This window comes from Melanerpes formicivorus, unplaced genomic scaffold (assembly GCF_026170545.1).
Source record: "Melanerpes formicivorus ecotype bairdi unplaced genomic scaffold, bMelFor1.0.p_v2 SCAF_99, whole genome shotgun sequence".
NCBI lineage: Eukaryota > Metazoa > Chordata > Aves > Piciformes > Picidae > Melanerpes > Melanerpes formicivorus.
The window spans coordinates 1646710-1669552 of NW_027142451.1; the positions used below are offsets into that span (position 1 = coordinate 1646710).

The 22843-nt window shown below is 46.4% G+C and overlaps 1 protein-coding gene across 3 annotated transcripts in view; it reads right to left on the minus strand.

Moving 5' to 3' along the window:
* Positions 1-22843, minus strand: part of SLC44A3 (solute carrier family 44 member 3) — a 62639-nt gene that overhangs the window by 33217 nt on the left and 6579 nt on the right. For all 3 annotated transcript variants that reach the window (XM_068166305.1, XM_068166304.1, XM_068166303.1), the window contains 6 exons: positions 21741-21877; positions 20150-20243; positions 17870-18039; positions 17223-17312; positions 16467-16591; positions 13913-14099 (listed from right to left, as the gene is read on the minus strand). In XM_068166305.1, coding sequence (XP_068022406.1) covers positions 13913-14099; positions 16467-16591; positions 17223-17312; positions 17870-18039; positions 20150-20243; positions 21741-21877 — 803 coding nt within the window. The remainder of the gene's footprint in view (positions 1-13912; positions 14100-16466; positions 16592-17222; positions 17313-17869; positions 18040-20149; positions 20244-21740; positions 21878-22843) is intronic.

The window sequence follows — 22843 nt, forward strand, 5'->3', positions numbered from 1 at the left end:
AAATCCAGGCTGGGCAGTGAGGGGCTGGAAAGCAGCCCTGAGGAGAGAGACTTGGGGGTGCTGGTGGACGAGAAGCTCAACATGAGCTCTCAGTGTGCACTTGCAGCCCGCAAAGCCAATCAGATCCTGGGCTGCATCAGGAGAAGTGTGGCCAGCAGGGCAAGGGAGGTGATCCTCCCCCTCTACTCAGCCCTGGTGAGACCCCACCTGGAGTACTGTGTCCAGTTCTGGAGCCCCTATTACAAGAGGGATGTGGAGGTGCTGGAAGGTGTCCAGAGAAGGGCCACAAGGATGAGCAGAGGGCTGGAGCACCTCTCCTATGAGGACAGACTGAAGGAGTTGGGGCTGTTCAGTCTGCAGAAGAGAAGGCTCCGAGGTGACCTAATTGTGGCCTTCCAGTATCTGAAGGGGGCCTACAGGAAAGCTGGGGAAGGACTTCTCAGGATCTCAGGTAGTGATAGGACTAAAGGGAATGGAATGAAGCTGGAAGTGGGGAGATTCAGGCTAGATGTGAGGAGGAGGTTCTTCACCATGAGAGTGGTGAAACCCTGGAATGGGTTGTCCAGGGAGGTGGTCGAGGCCCCGTCCCTGGAGGTGTTTAAGCCCAGGCTGGATGAGGCTCTGTCCAGCCTGATCTAGTGTGGGGTGTCCCTGCCCATGGCAGGGGGGTTGGAACTAGATGATCCTTGTGGTCCCTTCCAACCCTGAATGATACTATGATACTATGATAAGTTAGCTGCAGATTTTTGAGCAGAAGAGTGAAGAAGCATAAACAGTTCACAGCTGGCTGTAAAAAGGGAAGCAAGAGATTATTCTAAACGAAATTTCACTGGCCAGATGTGAGACGTACCCCCAGCAATATCTCGCATCTCATTTCATTCCCTTCCTTCATCTCTAGCTGCCTGGCTGCTTCGCTGGAGAAGGAGTTTATCTACTGACCTTGAGATAAGAATACTAACAATTAACACTGCTTTGAGCTAGCAGCAATCCTAATTTCTTTCTCTTTCCTTCTAATTAAAGATAGAAAGGGGGTAGGGGAGGTTAGGGGAGAGCTGGAGCAGTTTTCCCTGTTCAGGGGGGTTTCTGTGCTGTTTTCTGCCTGTAAATACCTGTATAATATTGTAAATGCTGTACATTTGTACATATTCATTGCATTCCATTGTAGAGTGTAGTTACTGCTTGTAAATATAGCTTCCATTTGCTTTCCCAACTGAGTGAGCCAAGCTTCCAGTTAATGTGGTGGCAGATTCTAAACCACTACAGGTGGCCTCATACTGCTTTCAGGAGCACCCGCAAGTTCACTTATTCAAGCTAAAAAACCCTGCCTCCATTTCTGCTAATAACCAAGAATTCATTCCACATTCAAAAGATGGCTTTACCAAAGGTGGGGGTAACTCAGCTTAGCAATCAGCCCTTTCTCTGGGCAATCCTATTATGTCACTTGACTCTGGAGACTAGCCAGGGGATAATGGCATTGGGACATTTTTTCCTAGTGCAATGTCCCCAGCTCCATAAGTTACTGGTTTTTAGCTTACCAAGCCTGAAGTCTATTAACTTCAAACACTCTCACAGAATGAAACAGTCTCTGGGGGTGAGTAGTTTCTTATTCTAACTCTATGAAAGGTGTAACAACTTGAGACAGAGTTGTCTGTTCCTGCTAGAACAGCATTAGAGCCTAAGCTTTAATACTTTATGTAACTGTGTGCTTGATTTGGCAGCGTTAGGTTGGTGGTTGGACTTGATGACCTTAAAGGTCTTTTCTAACATAAAAGGTTCTGTGGCTTTGTGTTCTCTGCCGGACAGCACATCACCTTCGAGTGTCAAACTGCTATAGAACACAACAGAACAGAATAAACCAGCCTGGAAGAGACCTTCAAGATCATCGCGTCCAACCTATCATCCAACACCACCTAATCAACTAACCCATGGCACCAAGCACCCTATCAAGTCTCCTCCTAAACACCTCCAATGATGGTGACTCCACCACCTCCCTGGGTAGCCCATTCCAATGGGCAATCACACTCTCTGTGTAGAATTTCCTCCTAACATCCAGCCTAAACCTCCCCTGGTGCAGCTTGAGACTGTGTCCTCTTGTTCTGGTGCTGGTTGCCTGGAGATGAGACCAGCCCCCACCTGGCTACAACCTCCCTTCAGGTAGTTGTAGAGAGCAATAAGGTCTGCCCTGAGCCTCCTCTTCTCCAGGCTAATCAACCCCAGCTCCCTCAGCCTCTCCTGTGCTCTAAACCCCTCCCCAGCTTTGTTGCCCTTCCCTGGACTAGTTCCAGCAACTCAACCTCCTTCCTAACCTGAGAGGCCCAGAACTGGACACAGGACTCAAGGTGTGGCCTAACCAATGCAGTGTACAGGGGTCAGAATGACTTCCCTGCTCCTGCTGGCCACACTGTTCTTGATGCAGGCCAGGATGCCATTGGCCCTCTTGGCTGCCTGGGCACACTGCAGGCTCATGTTCAGCCTACCATCGACCAGTACCCCCAGGTCCCTCTCTGCCTGGCTGCTCTCAGCCACTCTGACCCCAGCCTGTAGCACTGCATGGGGTTGCTGTGGCCAATGTGCAGAACCTGGCACTTGGACGTGTTCAATCTCCTGCCCTTGGATTCTGCCAATCTGTCCAGCCTGTCAAGGTCCCTCTGCAGAGCCTCTCTACCCTCCAGCAGATCAACTCCTGCCCCCAGCTTGGTGTCATCTGCAAATTTAGTGATGATGGACTCAATGTCCTCATCCAGATCGTCAATACAGATGTTAAAGAGCACAGGGCCCAGCACTGATCCTTGGGGCACACCACTATTGCCCAGCCACCAGTTGGATGTGGCACCATTCACCACCACTCTCTGGGCTCAGCCTCCAGCCAGTTCCTAACCAAGCTCAGAGTGCTGCTGTCCAAGCCAGGGGCTGACAGCTTGGCCAGGAGTTTGCTGTGGGGGACGGTGTCAAAGGCCTTGCTGAATTCCAGGCAGACTACATCCACAGCCTGCCCCATATCCACCAGGCAGTCACCTGATCATAGAAGGAGATCAGGTTGGTCAGGCAGGACCTGCCCTTCCTAAATCCATGCTGGCTGGGCCTGATCCCTTGGTTATACACACAAAGCTGCCTAGGAAATGGTTCACTTATTTCTGTACCCTTTTCTACAGCCACAGAGTTCATACTCCAGAACAGCTAAAAGTTATAGAGACAACAAAGATTCATTTTCAGCAAGACCATGAAGTTTGGTCAATCTCTGTACATGTTCAGAACCAAGATTGGTTTGTCCACAAATGATGAAAAAGATTGGTCTACCCCAAATCAGCACTGCAAAATTATTTTAAAGCACTTTGAAGGGATAAAACAATGCTATATGAGTGCACAAATGCTGACATACATTCCAGAGACTGGATTTTCTGTCAGGTTATACATTCTAGCTGTGCAGGCAAGCTCTTTGGAGTGCTGGTGGTTGGAAAAATGCTGCTGCTTCCATTTGTGTTTTTTTAAAGGGGAGCACCTCTCCTATGAGGACAGACTGAAGGAGTTGGGGCTGTTCAGTCTGGAGAAGAGAAGGCTCCGAGGTGGATGTGAATAGTTATAGGCTCTGATCCCTGATAATTTGATGGCATTATAGTGCACTGAGCTCCTGTGTCAACCAAGGCCCTGTACTTCTGAAATTGTGAAGTGCCAGGCCACTGGATGTACACATCCCAATAGATTCTGTTATCTCTGTTATCCCTATCCTCCCCCTGGCAGGAGGCAGGGCACCCCTAGTTATGGGGAATATGCCCACATGTGCATTGAGCACAGTGTGCAGTGTTAGAACTGGAGCCACTGTTGGAGCTATCAGAGTTGTTCTGGGGAACTGTGGAAGTAACAGCTACCCTTCTGGTATTGCTACCTCAGGTTCTGCCACTTTGCAGTTCCCTCAGTCTCCTGAAAAGATTAGAAGTTGGTTGACCATCCCATCTGTTCATGTTCTCACCAAACTGATCATGCAGAGTTATCCAAATACTCCCACGTGGTCTGTTTTGGTTTGATCTGTTTTGGAATGACCTCCTTGGAGGAGGTCTATTCCTCACAGATGAAACTTGTATCCACCTGGAGGAAGAATTGGAATTAGCTTTTTGTGCCAATTGGTATATGGAATCTTTCAGCTCTTTCATGCAATTTTCAGTCTTTCCAGACAGAGTTTCAAAGGCTGAAACCAGAGAGACACGTGTCATGTTATCCTCCAATTGTCTCATTTGATCAGTGAATTGGCCAACCGTAAGAGGAGCTCCACCATAATTTCTCGCCACAATTCTGCTTGCCAGAATGCTTGCATAATTAGAAGGAGCAAGTTTGAGAAGCTTTTTAGCAAGCCCAGTTCCTATGGGAATTTAATGAGGATTCAGAGCTTCATGTTCACCATAGAGTACCTCTCTAACAGCAAATTCTCTCAGGCGCTTAATTCCCTCATCTATGGTAGTCCAGGGCTTAGGATTCCATGGAAGATCATCTCGGGAAGGGTATCTCATGAAAGCTGCCATTAAAAGGCGTATCCACAGATTAACCTTACCGAGAGCCTTGCCTAGATGTCTATCGATCCCATTATACTTCGAGAGAGTTCCTAGCTGAGCTGCTGACTTGTCTCCAACCGTTAGAGCTGGAGCAACCTGTATCATAACATCTACCAAGCCAACTAGAACTGGCTCCTTATCTGCTCTGGTGTAATCCTTACGGACATTTTGAAGCTCTTCCCAGGGTGAAGAACACTCTGAAATATCATCATCTTCTTCCTCCTTTGCCCCTTCTTCCTCAACTTGCTGTCCCCATAATCTATCTGTCACTCTCCTAAGGATCTCTTTAAGCTGAGAAGCACCACCACTAGCTGCTGTTCTACCAGGACATGCATCTCCATCCTGTGATGATCTCAATAACTCAGCTATATCTTTAAGACAAACCTTCTCTTCCTCCTCAGCAGAAGTACCTTGCTGTCCTCCCCCATCAGCTCCTGGATCAGCTTTGGCCTTTCCACTTCTTGTTTGTAAAACTGCTACTTGCTTAATTGGAGCCGCATCTGAATTTACAGCTGCCTTAACAGAAGCTGACAGGTTTTGAGATGGACCAGCTGCTGTGGAGGACACTTCCAGTCCTGCTGAGGAAGAAGGAGGAAATGACTTTGCCTCCTTAATGGCTGCTGAACACGTGGGAGTCGCCATGTTAGGAGATGCCGCTTTTTCTGGCTGGTTGCCAGTATCACCAACAGCACCGTTCAAAGCAGCCTTTCCGATAGACTTTTTAGCTTTATCTTTAACTGATACAGATTCTCCACTCTCCTCCTCACTAGAAGTCTCTGGAGTAGAGCCAGAGCTATGCTTCTTTCTCTTTGATCTACGCTTAATAATGAAACAGGCCTTAGATACCTTCTCCTCCCGGTGCAGAGCTACTAACAAGCACACATTAATTATCACCGATAGCAGGATTGCACACACCAAATAAATCACCTTTGGATCCCAGCCATCACTTAAAATTACTCTTTCACCTACTAGAATCTTAAACTCCCTTATCTCAATTGGCAGAGTGGTCGATGTCCCATTTCTGTATCTCGTTAAGCCAAAAGAATCCCAGGCACCGGTCACAGAGAAGCTGAATCTTATATTTAAACCATAAATATAATCTATACCTTATTTTCCTAAGCGATCGAGAACCAATCCTAAACAATACTTGTAGACCAGGACACTAAAAACTGAAAAATGTAATTGTTTAAAAATCCAAAACACTTCCATGTTTGCCACTCCGACTCGAGCAGACAATAAATCAAGCCAATTATCCACAAGCCCCGAGTTGGGCGGCCAAATAAAATATGTGGTGGTGAGAGAAGGTTCAGTTCTCCCTCCCCCACAAAGAAAGAAACCACAGCTAGCTCAGTCAGAGAAGCAAAGGATATGAGCTATATTTACAAGCAGGATGAAATGCAGTTAACATATACACAATATACAGTATTTACAATATATACAGAAATACACAGCAAAGAAAGTAATACAGAACAAAACTCCCTCCTCCAGACAGAGGAGGGTTCCCCCCCTGTACTCCCCTCTCTCTCCCCTCACCTCCCTTTTTTTCCCAAAAAGGGGTTAGAGATAGAGAAAAGGCTAATTATTAAGGAGGAACTTCTTGTTAGGCTCAAAAGCGCATGCAGGGATTAGTTTTCTTATCTCAAGGTCAGCTCCGGCTAGTTGCTCAGAAGCAGACAGGCTGGAAAGGCAGAACAGACTGGACTGAGACAGACTCAAATGGAACTAAAACTTAAAGTTGCATTTTACCTATCTACCAATGAAATTCATTTAGACCTATCTTTGTTTTCAAAACATTCAGCCAGAGTGTCCCAGCACTGTCCCTTTCTTAAAGGCACAGCCTAAAACGGTCACACTGCTGAAACAACCTCCTGTGGCTGCAAGGGTTGTAGTGGTGTCTTTGCTGGCCAGCCTCACTCATGTGCATGTGCTGCTGCACAGAATTCAGGCATATCCACCTGGGAGCTCACCAGTGAGCCCTTTGCTGTCTAGAATGAAATAGAATAAACCAGGTTGGAAGAGACCTTCAAGATCATCGTGTCCAACCTATCAACCAATCCAACCCCACCTAATCAACTAAACCATGGCACCAAGCACCCCATCAAGTCTCCTGAACACCTCCAGTGATGGTGACTCCACCACCTCCCTGGACAGCCCATTCCAATGGGCAATCACTCTCTCTGTATAGAACTTCTTCCTAACATCCAGCCTAAACCTCCTCTGGTGCAGCCTGAGACTGTGTCCTCTTGTTCTGGTGCTGGCTGCCTGGGAGAAGAGGTATGCTACACACCTTTCTCTGAAGTGCCAGTGTGAATAGCTGTGTCTGATTCTTTTGTCTGCTGGGCTTACCACACAGGCAGAATTCTGCCAACAGAACTACACACAGTGCTGGTTTTCATATGTCAGTCTTAGTGACAGACTTTAAAGATACCCTGCCACTACTTTCCTTGTTGCCGATCTGTGATCCATCTGTTCACACAAGCTACATTTACTCAACAAAGCCTTGCAACACAGTTTAATTTGTCATCAGAAGATTCTTCTCCAACTACACCATCACAAATCTTTCTGGTGTACTATACACTCCTAGTGCTATCATTAGGAAGTCAGCAAATAAATGAAGTCCTTGCAGCTGAATCACCAAATCACAGAACGCCAGAGGTTGGAAGGCACCTCCAGAGATCATTAAGTCCAAATCCCCTTGCCAGAGCAGGATCACCCAGGGTAGTCCACACAGGAATGCATCCAGGTGGGGTTTGAAAGTCTCCAGAGAAGGAGACTCCACAACTTCTCTGGCAGCCTGCTCCAGGGCTCTGTCACCCTCACTGGAAAGAAGTTTCTTCTCATGTTGAGCTGAAACCTTCTATATTGTATATCAGGTAGTGATAGGACTAGGGGTAATGGAATGAAGCTGGAGGTGGGGAGATTCAGGCTGGAGGTGAGGAGGTTCTTCACCATGAGAGTGGTGAAGCTCTGGAATGGGTTGTCCAGAGAGGTGGTTGAGGCCCTGTCCCTGGAGGTGTTTAAGACCAGGCTGCATGAGGCTCTGGCCAGCCTGATCTAGTGTGGGGTGTCCCTGCCCATGGCAGGGGGGTTGAAACTAGATGATCCTTGTGGTCCCTTCCAACCCTGACTGATACTATGACACTAAGATATTTAAGTTTGTCTCCATTGGTCCTTGGCTTATTACTGTGCACTACCCAAAAGAGCTTGGCCCCCTCCACTTGACACCCACCCCTCAGATATTGATAGACATTGATCAGATCCCCTCTCAGCCTTCTCTTCTCCAGACTAAACAGCCCCAGGGCTCTCAGTCTCTCTTCACAGGGGAGATGCTCAAGTCCCCTAATCATCCTTGTGGCTCTCCCTTGGACTCTCTCCAGCAGGTCTCTGTCTCTCTTGAACTGGGGAGCCCAAAACTGGACACAGGATTGCAGGTGTGCTCTCACTAGGGCAGAGTGGAGGGGGAGGTGAACCTCCCTAGCCTTGCTAGCCATACTTTTCTTGGTGCACCTCAGGATACCATTGGCTCTCTTGGTCACAAGGGCACTTTGCTATCCCATGCAGAATTTGCTGTCCACTAGGACTCCAAGGTCTTTCTCCATGGAGCTGCTTTCCAGCAGGGCAGCCCTTAACCTGTCCTGGTGCCTGCTCTTGTTCCTCCCCAGATGCTGGACCCTGCACTTATCCTTACTGAACTTCACACAGTTTGCCTGCACCCAACTCTCAGACTGTCCAGCTCTCGTTGGGTGCCAACACAGCCTGACAGGGTGCCAGCCACCTGCCCCTCTGGTCAGCACAAACCCTGATCTGCTGCTAGTGCCTCAAAAGAAGCGCTGTTAACAATGCAAGCAGGCACAAGTGTTTGCAGCAGAATTCAGAAGCTTCTCCGGGTGACTCTGCAGCCCAGTGCAGCAACACAACAAAGACTCCTGTCAGTATGCATCTGCAGTACCATCAGCTGCATTTTGGTACTTTCAGACCTCTGTCAGATGCTCCTACTTGGCAGCTGCTGCCACCAAGGTGTTGCTGCTGCCTGGAGCAGCAGACTTTTGTGAGTGACAAAACCTCATGGCAAGTCTAGTCCAGCAACTTCCTTATCGGAAACAAAGGACTACTGACCAGAAAATACTGGGAGCCTGTTTATCAGTTCCTGCCAATGTAAGAACACGACAAGCCCTCCCCACTGCTAAGGGAGGCAAGGTTCTGGCACCATGCACTGAATCTTCACGCTTCCTGGAACAGCATTTATCATGTTATCTTAGTCAGCTTTTTTCCATGTAGTGGCATTTTCAGCTAAGCTATCCAGCTGTAATTGGAACGTCAAGGGCCCAGCAGGAAGCACATTTTTATTGCTGCTTTTGCTACTGCACAGCTTTATGTGGCAGTTTTATTGCTTCCTTGGCCATAGGATGCACCTTCCTTGCACACAAACCCCACACCGCCTTCGCGTTCTATATTACACGCACAGTGTTTGTGCCACGTGAACCTCACAGCTGCTGCGTGCTGCAGAGCTGGAAGGCGTGCTTTGCTCTGCCACAGGGCCACTTCAGTTCTGCAGTGAAATGCTGCACAAATTAGCAAATAACAAAGCTCAATACCCTTAAGCTGAATGCCATTCCTAGCCAGCTAATGGTTCTAACTGGTGCCACTCTTTGTGCAGCACTAAGTCTCACGGAGTTTTGGCATTTCTATCTAGTTTTCCAAGTCTGGAATTCACTCAGCCTCTGCTGCTCATAGAGATTCTGAATTACCAAGGTACTTAAGCAGGTGCCTTCCTTAAAATGCATAAGCAGTCCCATTGATTTTAACAGGATTATACATGTGTTTCAAGACAGTCATGCGTACCAGACCAAGAGGACACAGTCTCAAGCTGTGCCAGGGGAGGTTTAGGCTGGATGTTAGGAAGAAGTTCTTCATAGAGAGATTTGCCATTGGAATGTGCTGCCCAGGGAGGTGGTGGAGTCACCACCACTGGAGGTGTTTAGGAAGAGACTGGATGGGGCATTTGGTGCCATGATTTAGTTGATTAGATAGTGTTGGGTGGTAGGTTGGACTCAATGATCTCAAAGGTCTTTTACAACCTGGTTTATTCTATTCTATTCTATACTTATGCAGACTTGCCAAGTGCAGGCTACAGCTGCCTATAGCTCCCAAGAAGATACTCTTTCCTCAGAGTACCACTAACTTTTGGAGGGGATGGAAATAAGGTGCCTGTGTGGTCCATAATGATCAGGTATACCACAGCTGAAGGGAGGATCAAGCGCTCCAGAGCTGTAAGATGCAGAGACACTATGATTATCATAGAACTAGTGAAGATCCAAGGCAAATGTTAAGAGCAGGTGCTGCACAGCAGCAAGCCAGTTCCACTTGCCTCATCTCCCTGCATCAGACAAAAGAGTAGTCTCTTTGTAAACATTTCTGGTTTTCAGGTTTCTCGGTATATTTGCATTTCAAATGCAATCAGTATAGCCCCAGCAAATGTTTCTGAGACTAAGTAGTCAAGTGTCAAGCCCAGGAAAACCACCATCTGTATTTCACTGGAAGGCAATTGTTTGTCAACAGAGAAATCAAATGGGTCTAAGACAACATATCTTAGGAAATCTTCAGGGGTGTACTCTCAACTGCTGCAAAAAGTCCCCAAAACTCAAAATTAAAAGAAATGTCTTCCATTTACAGGGTGATTGCAGACAACTAGTAGAAAATCCCATGCTGTTCTGCCACTGCATTATTCAGCCTACAGTGCTCCAGGGTTTTCTTTTTACAGGACATGTTAAGACCTACAACAGAAAAACAACCCCCAGTGAGGTGCTCTTCAGAGGCAGCACTTCAGAGGACTCATCTTTGGATTGAAAATTTGAAATACAGTCTAAAGGGATATTCTAAATACCAAATCTGGTCTCCTCTTCATCTGGCCAAGTTCTGAACCATGAAACAAATCTGAGGCAGAGTACCTACCTGGCAATTCAAACTACCACACCTGCTGCTGACCTGAGAGCTGGGTAAAACAATCCTTTCCTACATCCTCTGTTTTCAAAAGACAAAGATTGCCTTTGCTGTCTTCAAACTCCTCTCAAGAGTTCCTCTCTTATTAGTAGCAGCTTTCTCCTGCTGCTTTGTCAGCACCTAGTGGGCACTGAAGCTGCTGCAGGTCATCGCTGTGCTCTGTACAGAAACACCTCAGCCCCTGAACTCTGCTAAGAGCTGGGCTATACACCTGCTGGGCAACGGCAGTCATCATTTCACATACACAGCATAACAAAAGGAACAATTACAAATACAAAAGGATAGACTTAATAAAAATCAAAGTAATCAAGTATGTAGAATGGCAGAAGGCTCCGAGGTGACCTAATTGTGGCCTTCCAGTATCTGAAGGGGGCCTACAGGAAGGCTGGGGAGCAACTTCTCAGGATCTCAGGTAGTGATAGGACTAGGGGGAATGGAATGAAGCTGGAGGTGGGGAGATTCAGGCTGGAGGTGAGGAGGAAGTTCTTCCCCATGAGAGTGGTGAAGCCCTGGAATGGGTTGTCCAGGGAGGTGGTCGAGGCCCCAGCCCTGGAGGTGTTTAAGGCCAGGCTGGATGAGGCTGTGGCCAGCCTGATCTAGTGTGGGGTGTCCCTGCCCATGGCAGGGGGGTTGGAACTAGATGATCCTTGTGGTCCCTTCCAACCCTGAATGATACTATGATACTATGACACTATGAATTCATTCTTACGCTGTACCTTGGAACTGGTTTGGATTGTTGATCAAATGCACATCCTCTTCTAGATACCAACATGGTAACTGTAAACAGAAAAATCTGAGAAGCATTGACAGCTACACTAAAAACATTCTGCAGAAGACCTCAGTCAAAACTTTTTTGACCAGATCCCTCACGTGAGCAAGGCCTGGAAATGACCTTCCCTTCTTATGCAAAAAAGTATGCTTTCAAAACTGTAACATCACTCTGCTAAGAAGCTGCCCTCTGCACTGTGCTGTAGTTATCACTGATTGGAAACATCAGCATTCCTACTATGGCAGGGAGAAGACAACAAATAAAGGATCATTGAGTCGTGTGTTGCACTATGAACCTAGCAGCAAGTCACAAACTCTTTGAATCCCACTCCATAAGCAGGCAGAGGAAAAAGACAATAGAATCACAGAATGGTCTGGGCTGGAAGGGACCTCCAAAGGTCATCAGCTGACCTTCCCACAGCCAGCAGGGACATCCCTAACTAGATCATGCTGCCCAGGGCCCTGTTGAGCCTCACCTTGAAGGGAAGGGGCCTCAACCACCTTCCTGGACAACCTGTTCCAGTGTTCCACCACCCTCACACTAAAGAACTTGTGCTTAACATCCTCATCCTGTCACTGCAGGCCTTTGTAGACAGACTCTTCCCATTCTTCTTGTAGTCCCCTTCAGGTTGCTATTAGGTCTCCCTGGAGCCTCCTCTTCTCTAGGCTGAACACACTCAGCTTCCTCAGCCTGTTCTCATAGCGGAGCTGCTCCAACCCCCTGATCATTTTTGCGGCCCTCCTCTGGACCATCTCCATCAGGTCCACGTCCTTCCTGTATTGAGGGCTCCAAACCTGTACACAGTACTCCAGAGCAGAGTAAAGTTTAATGGAAAGGTCTAAGAGGAAACAGAGAATATAACCAGTGAAGAAAAATGGACCAACATGGGTTGTTCCAAAGCACAAAAAAACCCACAAAAAAAAGCACAAAAAGCCTCTCCAAGGCAGTCTTCCTTGGGTTTAATTGCTCTGTGAATACATGTGGAATTTGCTTTCAGACATAATGTGCAAGCCACTACTTTGCTGCAAAGTCTGTAAAAGCATGATGGAAATACCTGACTGGATGCCCATCCTGAACTTTTCTGCCATACAAGCTAGAACATTTCCACACTTCTAATAGTTGCTGTATTTCCAAAAGCTTTTGGATACAATGGACTCAGCTGGCATTTCCTAAGTTCAGATTTCACAAGCACAAGCTTCACACAGCCTTATGTGTGTATATTGAGAGTAGCAATGAGTTTTCCTGGGGAAAATGGGCCAGCTCAGCATCAAGGATGTTGGACTGCAACACTCTGTGCTGGGTTAGAAACTGGCTGGAGGGCCGAGCCCAGAGAGTGGTGGTGAATGGTGACACATCCAGCTGGCAGCCAGGCACCAGTGGTGTCCCCCAGGGATCAGTGTTGGGCCCCATCCTCTTTCATATCTTCACTGATGATCTGGATGAGGGAATTGAGTCAGTCATCAACAAATTTGCAGATGACACCAAGTTGGGAGCAGATGTTGATCTAAGGGTAGAAGGACTCTGCAGAGGGACCTCGACCAACTGGACAGATGGGCAGAGTCCAACAGGATGGCATTCAACAAGTCCAAGTGCCAGGTGCTGCACTTTGGCCACAACAACCCCATGCAGAGCTACAGGCTGGGGTCAGAGTGGCTGGAGAGCTGCCAAACAGAAAGGGACCTGGGGGTGCTGATTGACAGCCACATAAACATGAGCCAGCAGCGTGCCCAGGTGGCCAAGAAGGCAAATGGCATCCTGGCCTGATTCAAGAATAGTGTGGCCAGCAGGAGCAGGAAAGTCATTGTACCCCCATACTCAGCACTGTTTAGGCCACACCTTGAGTCCTGTGTCCAGTTCTGGGCCCCTCAGTTTCAGAAGGACATTGAGACTCTTGAACGTGTCCAGAGAAGGGCAACGAGGCTGGGGAGAGGCCTCAAGCACAGCCCTGTGAGGAGAGGCTGAGGGAGCTGGGGTTGTTTAGCCTGGAGAAGAGGAGGTTCAGGGGAGACCTTATTGCTGTCCACAACTACCTGAAGGAGGCTGTAGCCAGGTGGGGGTTGGTCTCTTCTCCCAGGCAACTAGCACCTGAACAAGAGGACACAGTCTCAAGCTGCACCAGGGGAAGTTTAGACTCGAGGTGAGGAGAAAGTTCTTCCCAGAGAGAGTCATTTGTCATTGGAATGTGCTGCCCAGGGAGGTGGTGGAGTCCCCATCCCTGGAGGTGTTCAAGAGGGGACTGGACATGGCACTTGGTGCCATGGTTTAGTCATGAGGTCTGTGGTGACAGGTTGGACTTGATCTTTGAGGTCTCTTCCAACCTTAGTGATTCTGTGAAAAGGCTTTCTTCTGCAGTGCTGTGACTCACAGAACCATGGTGATGCTGAAGACTCCAACAAATGGGGGAAAAAGAAAAGGGAAAAAAACAAACCAAATGCAAATGGAAGAGTAACTCTGCCAGTGCAGCACTGCCAGTGTGGCACTGCCAGCTCAACACTGCCAGCCCACATTTTGTACATTAACACCTGTAGGCCCTACATTTAAGCATTCAACTTAGGAAACAGACAGTACTCATCCAGAGCCATGAAAAGCATATACTCACCTGCAGTACCTAAGCTTAGTAGGACAGCAACCCAAAACACCCAGAACACCATGAGGATCAGAAAGGTCCAGAGCGGCTGGAGCAGGAGGAAAGGAATTCTGCCAATGATTTCACCAACAATTTGAAAGAGCTGTACAGTGGACTGAAGCCTCTTTCTCAGGGCAAGTATAAGGGAAAGCAGAACAACCTGTTACAGGAAATAGAAAGACAAAAATTGTCACGTTTTTGGGTTTTTTTATTATTATTCTCAAGCTGCACCAGGGGAAGTTTAGACTCTTGGTGAGGAGAAAGCTCTTCACCGAGAGAGTTGTTAGCCGTTGGAATGTGCTGCCCAGGGAGGTGATGGAGTCACCGTCCCTGGAGGTGTTCAAAAAGGGACTGGATGTGGCACTTGAAGCCATGGCTTAGTAGTCCTGAGGTCTTGGGTGACAGGTTGGATTTGATGATCTTTGCAGTCTTTCCCAACCTTATGTGAAAGGTGTGAGCAGGGGCTACAGATTCCACAAAGACACAAAGCAAGTTTGTGTACTTTCACTGCAAAGCTTTCTGAGGTGCTCTCTTTATTCTCAAAGGCTCTGTGGATTAAAATCTGATTTTCTGAAACCATCACTGCTGCTTGGATTTTTAAACAAAATAGGATTGGTACAACTGTAATTCACCTGAGGGGAACAGTTGGTTTTGCTTTACAGCAAACAAATGCACATCACATGCTACACACTGCCTGTCTGCCTTACCAGTATTCACACTTTTCTTCCTGTGGTGGGGGGGCAATTTCAACCTACCACACATACTCAGGTCACATAGGTAGGAGAACCAGAAAGGACAGCAACATAACCAAACTACTCCAACAGCTGTGCATGTATGGAAGCAAAGCTCACAAAAAAAAATAAATAAATTATAAAATCTCCTTTAAATAGCTTTTTTTTTTTCTCAAGGTTATAAAAAAACCCCAAACAACTGTAATAACAAAACCCTGAGTCAAAAACCCCACCATGTGCCCATCTCATTGTATACGACAAGCAATGATAAAAGGCAACTAAAAGAGGTTGGAATCCATACGGTAAGAGTGAAAAAACTGCCTCTGGTTGCTCTTTTCTCTTGCCTGCTACAGAAAGAAGGCAGTGGCTGTGAAGAGAAGGGTCTCCTGCAGAATTCACCCTGGCCTGCATTAGGAATAGTGTGGCCAGCAGGAGCAGGGAAGTCATTGTGCCCCTGTACTCTGCATTGGTTAGGCCACACCTTGAGTCCTGTGTCCAGTTCTGGGCCCCTTAGTTTAAGAAGGACATCGAGAGACTTGAACGTGTCCAGAGAAGGGCAACAAGGCTGGGGAGAGGCCTTGAGCACAAGCCCTACAAGGAGAGGCTGAGGGAGCTGGGGGTGTTTAGCCTGGAGGAGGCTCAGGGGTGACCTCATTGCTCTCTACATCTACCTGAAAGGTGGTTGTAGCCAGGAAGGGGTTGGTCTCTTCTCCCAGGCAACCAGCACCAGAACAAGGGGACACAGTCTCAAGCTGCGCCAGGGGAAGTTTAGGCTGGAGGTGAGGAGAAAGTTCTTCACTGAGAGAGTCATTCGTCATTGGAATGTGCTGTCCAGGGAGGTGGTGGAGTCACCATCCCTGGAGGTGTTCAAGAGGGGATTGGATGTGGCACTTGGTGCCATGGTTTAGTCATGAGGTCTGTGGTGACAGGTTGGACTTGATGATCTTTGAGGTCTCTTCCAACCTTGGTGGTACTGTGACACTGTAATTGGATGCTCCACAGCTCTGCCAATGAAAGCAAGCTGTACCGGAGCATGCACACATGCAAGGGAGTCTTTTCTTATCCCTTTACTATCAGAAGTAAAAACGTCATAACTTATGGAGGACAAAAAAATAAGATCTGCAACACATTTATATATGTCACTCTAGACTGTCAGGATGTTCCTGTCCAGTGAATTTCACTCCAGGGATCCCAATGAGCTTTAACAAAACAGAAGAACAATTATTCTTACAAATGACCCCTGAAGTACAAAGTCTGTACACTCACATTGAGCAATGACTCTGTCATTGCCACATCAGAGGGGAAACAAACCAAAGAAATGACAAAAAAAATCACTTTAAAAGTTGCAATCCAGACTCAGAAAAAGCAGAATTTAACTCTATAACTTGAGGCCTAGACACTGCTGCCTGTGCCTCACTACCCCTCTCATTGGACTGCTGCCATCTCCTTCTCTTCCTGACAGCCTATGCTGAACCTACAGATCTCATGTTCACACAGAGCCAGTGCCCCTCTGCTCCCTCAAGGCGGTTTTCTGGTTAGCTGGAGCAGGGAAGAACAGGGCTGGAACATTTTTACCCCACCAGCGCTAACACTGTTGGTACAGGTTTGAAGCAGGGCAGAGCACTGTGCTGAGAAACAAATTTCACAATGAAGAGATAAAAGTATTTAAATGAATGTAAGCAGAGCCTATAATTGTCTCTTGGGTTTGGATGTGAAAGGAACAAGGAATTATTTGTACAGCTGCAGAACCACTGCCATTCAGCCTCTGCCATTGCTTAGGGTAAAATGCTACTTACAGTAAGTACTGTTGAGAAGATAGCATATCCAAGTAGGAATTTTACATTTTCCTTTTCTGTTTCCAATTCAGTGCTAGGATCATTCCTGTAGTCATAATAGAGCCACCAGAGAACACCTGAGACAACTGAGCAAACGAGAGCAGCATGAAGGTGGGCAGCACTCCCCAGACTGATGTCTACCCAGCCTCCCTCCTGAGACTCCAACCCTTGTGCCTCACTCCAGCTCAGAGCAGCAGAGAGGCACAATGAGCATCAGTGAGCACAAAGAAAATTCACATCATGATCTGTTAGTCTAAGGTAAAACTGCAGCTGAATGTTTGGTTTTCTTGCAGTTGTTCTAAAGCCCCAGCAGGCCATCTCATTCAGGAGATACAAGGATAACTATCATGGAATGGCAAGCTTTAGCTGGACACATTCCTATGGCTCTTTCTTGAAGCAGGCAATGTAAAACTTCACAAAACTTTCACAAATGCATTCATCTGCCAAAAGAAATATTCTTTCCAGGCATCTGTTAAAAAAAACAACCCCAAAACAACAAAAAACCCAACATATCCCAACAGTCAGCAGCTGAACAGCACAGACAGACCTTGGCACCAAAAGGTAAGCAGGGCCCAACTTGGAAATGGCTGTGGTTAGCTTAAGGTTGCTCTAGATGGTCATGGAGAAAAAGGATAGCTGTTTGTTCAGCTGCACCTCCTTCCACTCACTGAGCTGATCCATTCAGCTAAGCACATGCTAAAAGGGAAATGTACTTACACAACAAACCAAACACCAGCAGCGCAATCAAAGTATGCACAAGAAGCATCCCAATGAATCTGAAGGCTAAAACCACTATAAATGAGAAGGCTGAAAAATAGACCAAGGAAGTTTATGATGAATGTTACAAGCCATTTAACTTAATTCTTACCCTCTTTAAATATCAATTTAAGGCTCTTGCAGAATTTGAGCTATTATTTTTAAACAGTGGTGCCAAAAGCAACAGCATTTAGTAAAGCCAGCAACTGGTTTCACATTTAAAACACTCAGTTACCTGTACTTTACTAACAGTGAAGTTGTAAGTGAAACATTTCACTTTGGCAATGATGAGCTTTTTTTGTATAAGATTTAAGTTCAAATGTTCATGCTGGTGCCATTATTTTTTTCCCCCATCAGAAATTCCTTAGTGTCTCCCGAAATGAAGTCTATGATCATACTAAGCAGCACAGAATCTGCTGTTTTCACAGAGCTGTATTTCATCAGGCTATTACATGTTTCCTGATCTCTTTCTTCAAACCCACTCTGCCCAGAAAACAAGGAAGAAATAACTTTTAAATTAAACATATGAAGTAATAGAAACATTTTTAAAACTCACATTTTAATTGAGTATCATTATTCCCCCTTTTTTTTTTTTGTTCTAAGCTTACCTAGTGCAAGGACACTCAGTCCTATCACGGTATCTCTTCCTGCCAATATCCCGCTCAGGATCCGGTGAAACACATCCATTTCATTAACTGTGCTGATCAGGACAGAGGCATATTGGGAATAACACTCAGGACTTTGTGGAACACACCGATTCAATAGTGGAAAAGATTTACTGGAAGGTTAAGAACGAAGATGGTTAAAAATCTAAATTACTGGCCCAACAGTTTCCAATCCACAGAGGTCATTCCACCATTCTCTTTCAAGACCTCATCAGACCTCTACCAGCACCCTCAACACAGCTTTGCAGCCGCAGCTGGCCAATCTGATCTATAACCTGGCAAGCATCCTCCCTGCCCAGGAAGAGACATTTGTGACCGGTTGACGCTGCCCCCTTAAGAAAGGGAATATGGTGGACGGAAGTCGGTAAATGAAAAGAACAATCTAAACTAATTTCATTGGTAAAGTGGGAGGAAGCACCTTCTGAACTGGGAGTGCAGGAGGGTATACTGGGCATTCCAGCACTTTATCTTCAGTCTTGCTTCCGCTTCTCCTTCGGGCAGCAGCTTGCAGCTCCTGGGCTTTCGGCCAAGGCTTTGGCCTTGAAAAACTGATAAAGGCCTGTATTAACTCCTTTCCAATTAACACAAACTGCTTCTAACTTTTTTTCCTCTTTCTCTCTCTTTTCTAACCACTCTGGGGAATAGGGGGAGAGAGGGGGAGAGCGGAGGTGGGGAACCCCCTCAGCAGGGGGGCGGAACTCTCATTTCTGTGTTACTTTATTGTATATCTTTGCATATATTGTAAATATTGTAAATTTGTATATATTCCCCTGCATATCCTACATTGCTTTGTAAATATACAGCTCCACTGCTTTGCTAATTCAGCTGTGCGTTTTTTTTCCCTTTCCCTTCAATTTTCTTTCCCTTTACTTTACAAGGGGGGAGGGAGGAGGCTTTTGGGCCTTACCCTTCCAACCCTACCACAACACTGTACACAAGGTCTGACACAACAGGGCACTAGGGCATGGCAGCGGTCTGTTACAAATGGTGATTTTCAGTTTCATCTGCACAATAAACTCCTAGCAGCACTACACCTGTAGCACTGTAGCAGAAGATTCCTTCAAGATCAACTTGGGGAAAAAAAATGAGCTACTATCTCAGTCACCATCAGCAGGTAGCTCCTATTCCCGTGCTAGCCTGGCTTCATCTGCTGTGCTCCTTTGTGTTTCTATGAAGCCTAAAGCCATGCTAACACAGCTGTAAGCTATGTTGTTGGAGGTAATTCTAGACAAGCCACAAACATCTTGCATTGTTTTTACACCATATTTAAGTACTCTAAAAGCCACGTCAAAACAGTATTTGTAAGGTGCAATGAACACCACCAAAAACCTGCATACAGAAAGTCCAGCTGTTTGAATATATTTATTGTCCCACTTTGGCAATGCTGCACGGCAACAGCTAAAGACATCTTCATACCTAAAAAGGAGAGGTTTGCTCATCCAGGGTTAGAAACTTCCCCAGCTGGCTTTGCTTCTACTATGAAATATTACTATGGAAGGTGAATAATTTTTCTGAGTTCCTTGTCAAACAGAAAGGAGCCTAAAAGAAGTAAGTAAAACACGACATATTTTCCCATCAGTTGACGTGCTCTCCTTTGATCCACTCTCTGCAATGTTTTTGTGTGTTTCCTGCTCTCTTTTTTGGTTTCTTCTTTTTTTCTCTTGTTCAGAGCAGATGACTTAGCTCTGCAAACATGAAGGTTCCAATCCTTTGCTATATTTTAATGACACAGTGGAATTCAAAATGATGGGTTCAAGGATTTTGACTCACAAATGTCCAGTGTTAAAGACAGTGCCATTAACAGACCTGGGCTTCACGCCAATGGGCTATGGAATGATGCTGATTGGTCATTTCTGGTTTTGGGATAACAAGCAAGGCCCAAGACCACCAGCTCCCCTTCACTGGCACTGAGGGAGGAAGCAAAAGTCTGTGCAGGAGTTCAGTTGCACCTCACGTGTCATGCTTCTCTCCTGATTTGCAGAGAAAAAATCTCTAAAGGGTAGGGGGATGGAGGGAGTGCAGTCCTTGCTCATCCTCTGGGACAGGACCCTGGTGTGCTCACAGGCACACGTGAGAACTCATGAGAATGTATGCACAGAAAAAAACAGAAGCACAACCACTCTGAGCACAAAGTATGAAGCTGGATGCACACTGTGAGGAAGCAGCAACCATTAAGAAACTGTTTATAACCAAGGCTGTTGTAAAATACTCAGTAGCTCTGACCTTGGTGGAACTGGCAGTGTGGGACACAGCTCAGCTGCCTTTGGATCTAGTGTGTAACTGGAAATGTTCAGGTTGTAAACACAGAGACAAGAACCTAAGAAGGGAAAAAATAAGAAAGAGTTACTTAGCTAAAGTTTTAGAGAAAAACACATTACCAATGCAGCTTTGTTTACACTTCAGCTTTCAGCCTCCAGCAGGACATATTCACCTCTGATATTCCAGTGGGAATGTAAATTAAAAAATAGTTAATTGGGTAAATCTAAAACAACCTCTGTGGAATATTTTGCCTTCTAGGCTTAACTGTAATTACCACTTACTAATCTTCCTGGAGGGCAGGCACGCTGCTTGTTCCACAGCACAATGCTTCTGCTCTAAACTCTTACTCATTCAGATAACAGAAAGCCCTAACATGACAGAAGCATCACCAGAACTAGTCCCCTCGTGATTTGGAATAGAATATTTAACTATCCAGAAACTGAACACTTGCTGGGCTCTGAGCTAAATATTACCAAGTACTCCATCAACAACACTCTGCTCCACTATACAAAGCTTCTGGGAAAGAAAGGCTGGATATATTTGAGGCATTCAGAATGCAATATTGCCCTCTCCCTCGAGACAAACATGCAAGCTGTTTTCACATGCAGCTGGAATTTCATGCAGTTATATTTGGTTACAGTAAAAACCCTTAAATAATAGCCCAGCTGTTTGCAGCTTTTGGTACACACCAAATGACAGCAAACCATCTCCAAGTGAGATTAAAACAAATGTTGTCAGTTTCAATAGCAGTCCTTGCCAAACAAAACAACAAGCCAAAAAAGAATGCAATGCTGACCTCCAGCAACAACAGCCACTAACATTCCTATGGTCTGCAGTTCATATATACCCTATGGAACGAGGGTTGGTGCAGGTTATTCTATTCACATGCCAGACATGAGTGACCTGAGCTGCCTCTTTTGCACAACTGCTATTTCTGACATCACATCCATCTGGCACAGCATCAAATGATAATAATAAAAAAATATCTAGCTGGAATAGCAAATTGTGGGATATGAGGTGGTGGAGTCACCGTCCCTGGAGGTGTTCAAGAGGGGATTGGATGTGGCACTTGGTGCCATGGTCTAGTCATGAGGTCTGTGGTGACAGGTTGGACTCGATGATCCTTGAGGTCTCTTCCAACCTTGGTGATACTGTGATATGTAAAGGTATAAACCCAATTGTGTTTTTCTGGGTACACTTTAACTAAGTTTAAATGAACCACTTGGACAAGTTTCTCAAATAGCATGGGAGCTCTGTTTGCCTGCTGTCACCCCCACCAGGCAGCGCTGGTTTATTCTCAGCAGCCCGTTTTCTACTGCGTTATCTCAGCCCTGCAAAGGAATTAATCAACAACTCTCCAATCTGCCTGAGAGAGCTGTAACATTTCCAGAAACTAAAGCAGGAACAAAACGTTTTGTTTTCTGCTGCCACGGGCTGGCCTGAAAATTCCTGATAAGAAATGACTCCCTAGCACAGCAAAGGGAAGAACAACAAAGTGAAAGCTGCTCAGCTGTTTCACAGATCCACTAAGATACTCATATTGCCTGTAGCACACCATTATTCCTTGCAAAACTCTGGAGATCTTCCAAGGAGTTGAGTTGCTCTTCTGGACAGCTAGACACACACAAGGAAAGTGAACTTATTTCGAGGCTTTGAGTTTCCAGGCTGCATGAATTCAGAAAGAATACATACCTGTAAAGAAAAAAACAAAAAGATCCTCAAAACCCAAAATGTTGGGGGGGTTGTAGGTTTACAGTCTGAGTCTTCTTTCTAGCCTTTTTTTAAAGTGCTTTGAAGCAAACAAAGCTCTTTATTCACATACAACGTCTGAAGTTAAGAACCAGTTTAGGAATATGCCGCATTTTTACACTTCATTTTTTGGTCTTCCATGGGATCAGAAGGTGTCAAGGCAGGTGCCATTCTACAAGGGCTAGTTCATAGAGGATGACAGAATGACTGGGAGCTCCATCAAGCCACTTCCTTACACACAGAGAATAACTGCTAGCTTGGCTGGAGTCCTGCCAAACAGAGAGGGACCTGGGGGTGCTGATTGACAGCTGCCTAAACATGAGCCAGCAGTGTGCCCAGGTGGCCAAGAAGGCCAATGGCATCCTGGACTGCATTAGGAATAGTGTGGCCAGCAGGAGCAGGGAAGTCATTCTGCCCCTGTACTCTGCATTGGTTAGGCCACACCTTGAGTACTGCGTCCAGTTCTGGGCCCCTTAGTTTAAGAAGGACATTGAGACACTTGAAGGTGTCCAGAGAAGGGCAACAAGGCTGGGGAGAGGCCTCGAGCACAAGCCCTATGAGGAGAGGCTGAGGGAGCTGGGATTGTTTAGCCTGGAGAAGAGGAGGCTCAGGGGAGACCTCATTGCTCTCTACAACTACCTGAAGGGTGGTTGTAACCAGGAAGGGTTGGTCTCTTCTCTCTAGCAACCAGCACCAGAACAAGAGGACATACTCTCAAGCTGCACCAGGGGAAGTTTAGGCTGGAGGTGAGGAGAAAGCTCTTCACTGAGAGAGTCATTCATCATTGGAATGTGCTGCCCAGGGAGGTGGTGGAGTCACCGTCCCTGGAGGTGCTCAAGAGGGGATTGGACATGGCACTTGGTGCCATGGTCTAATCATGAGGTCAGTGGTGACAGGTTGGACTTGATG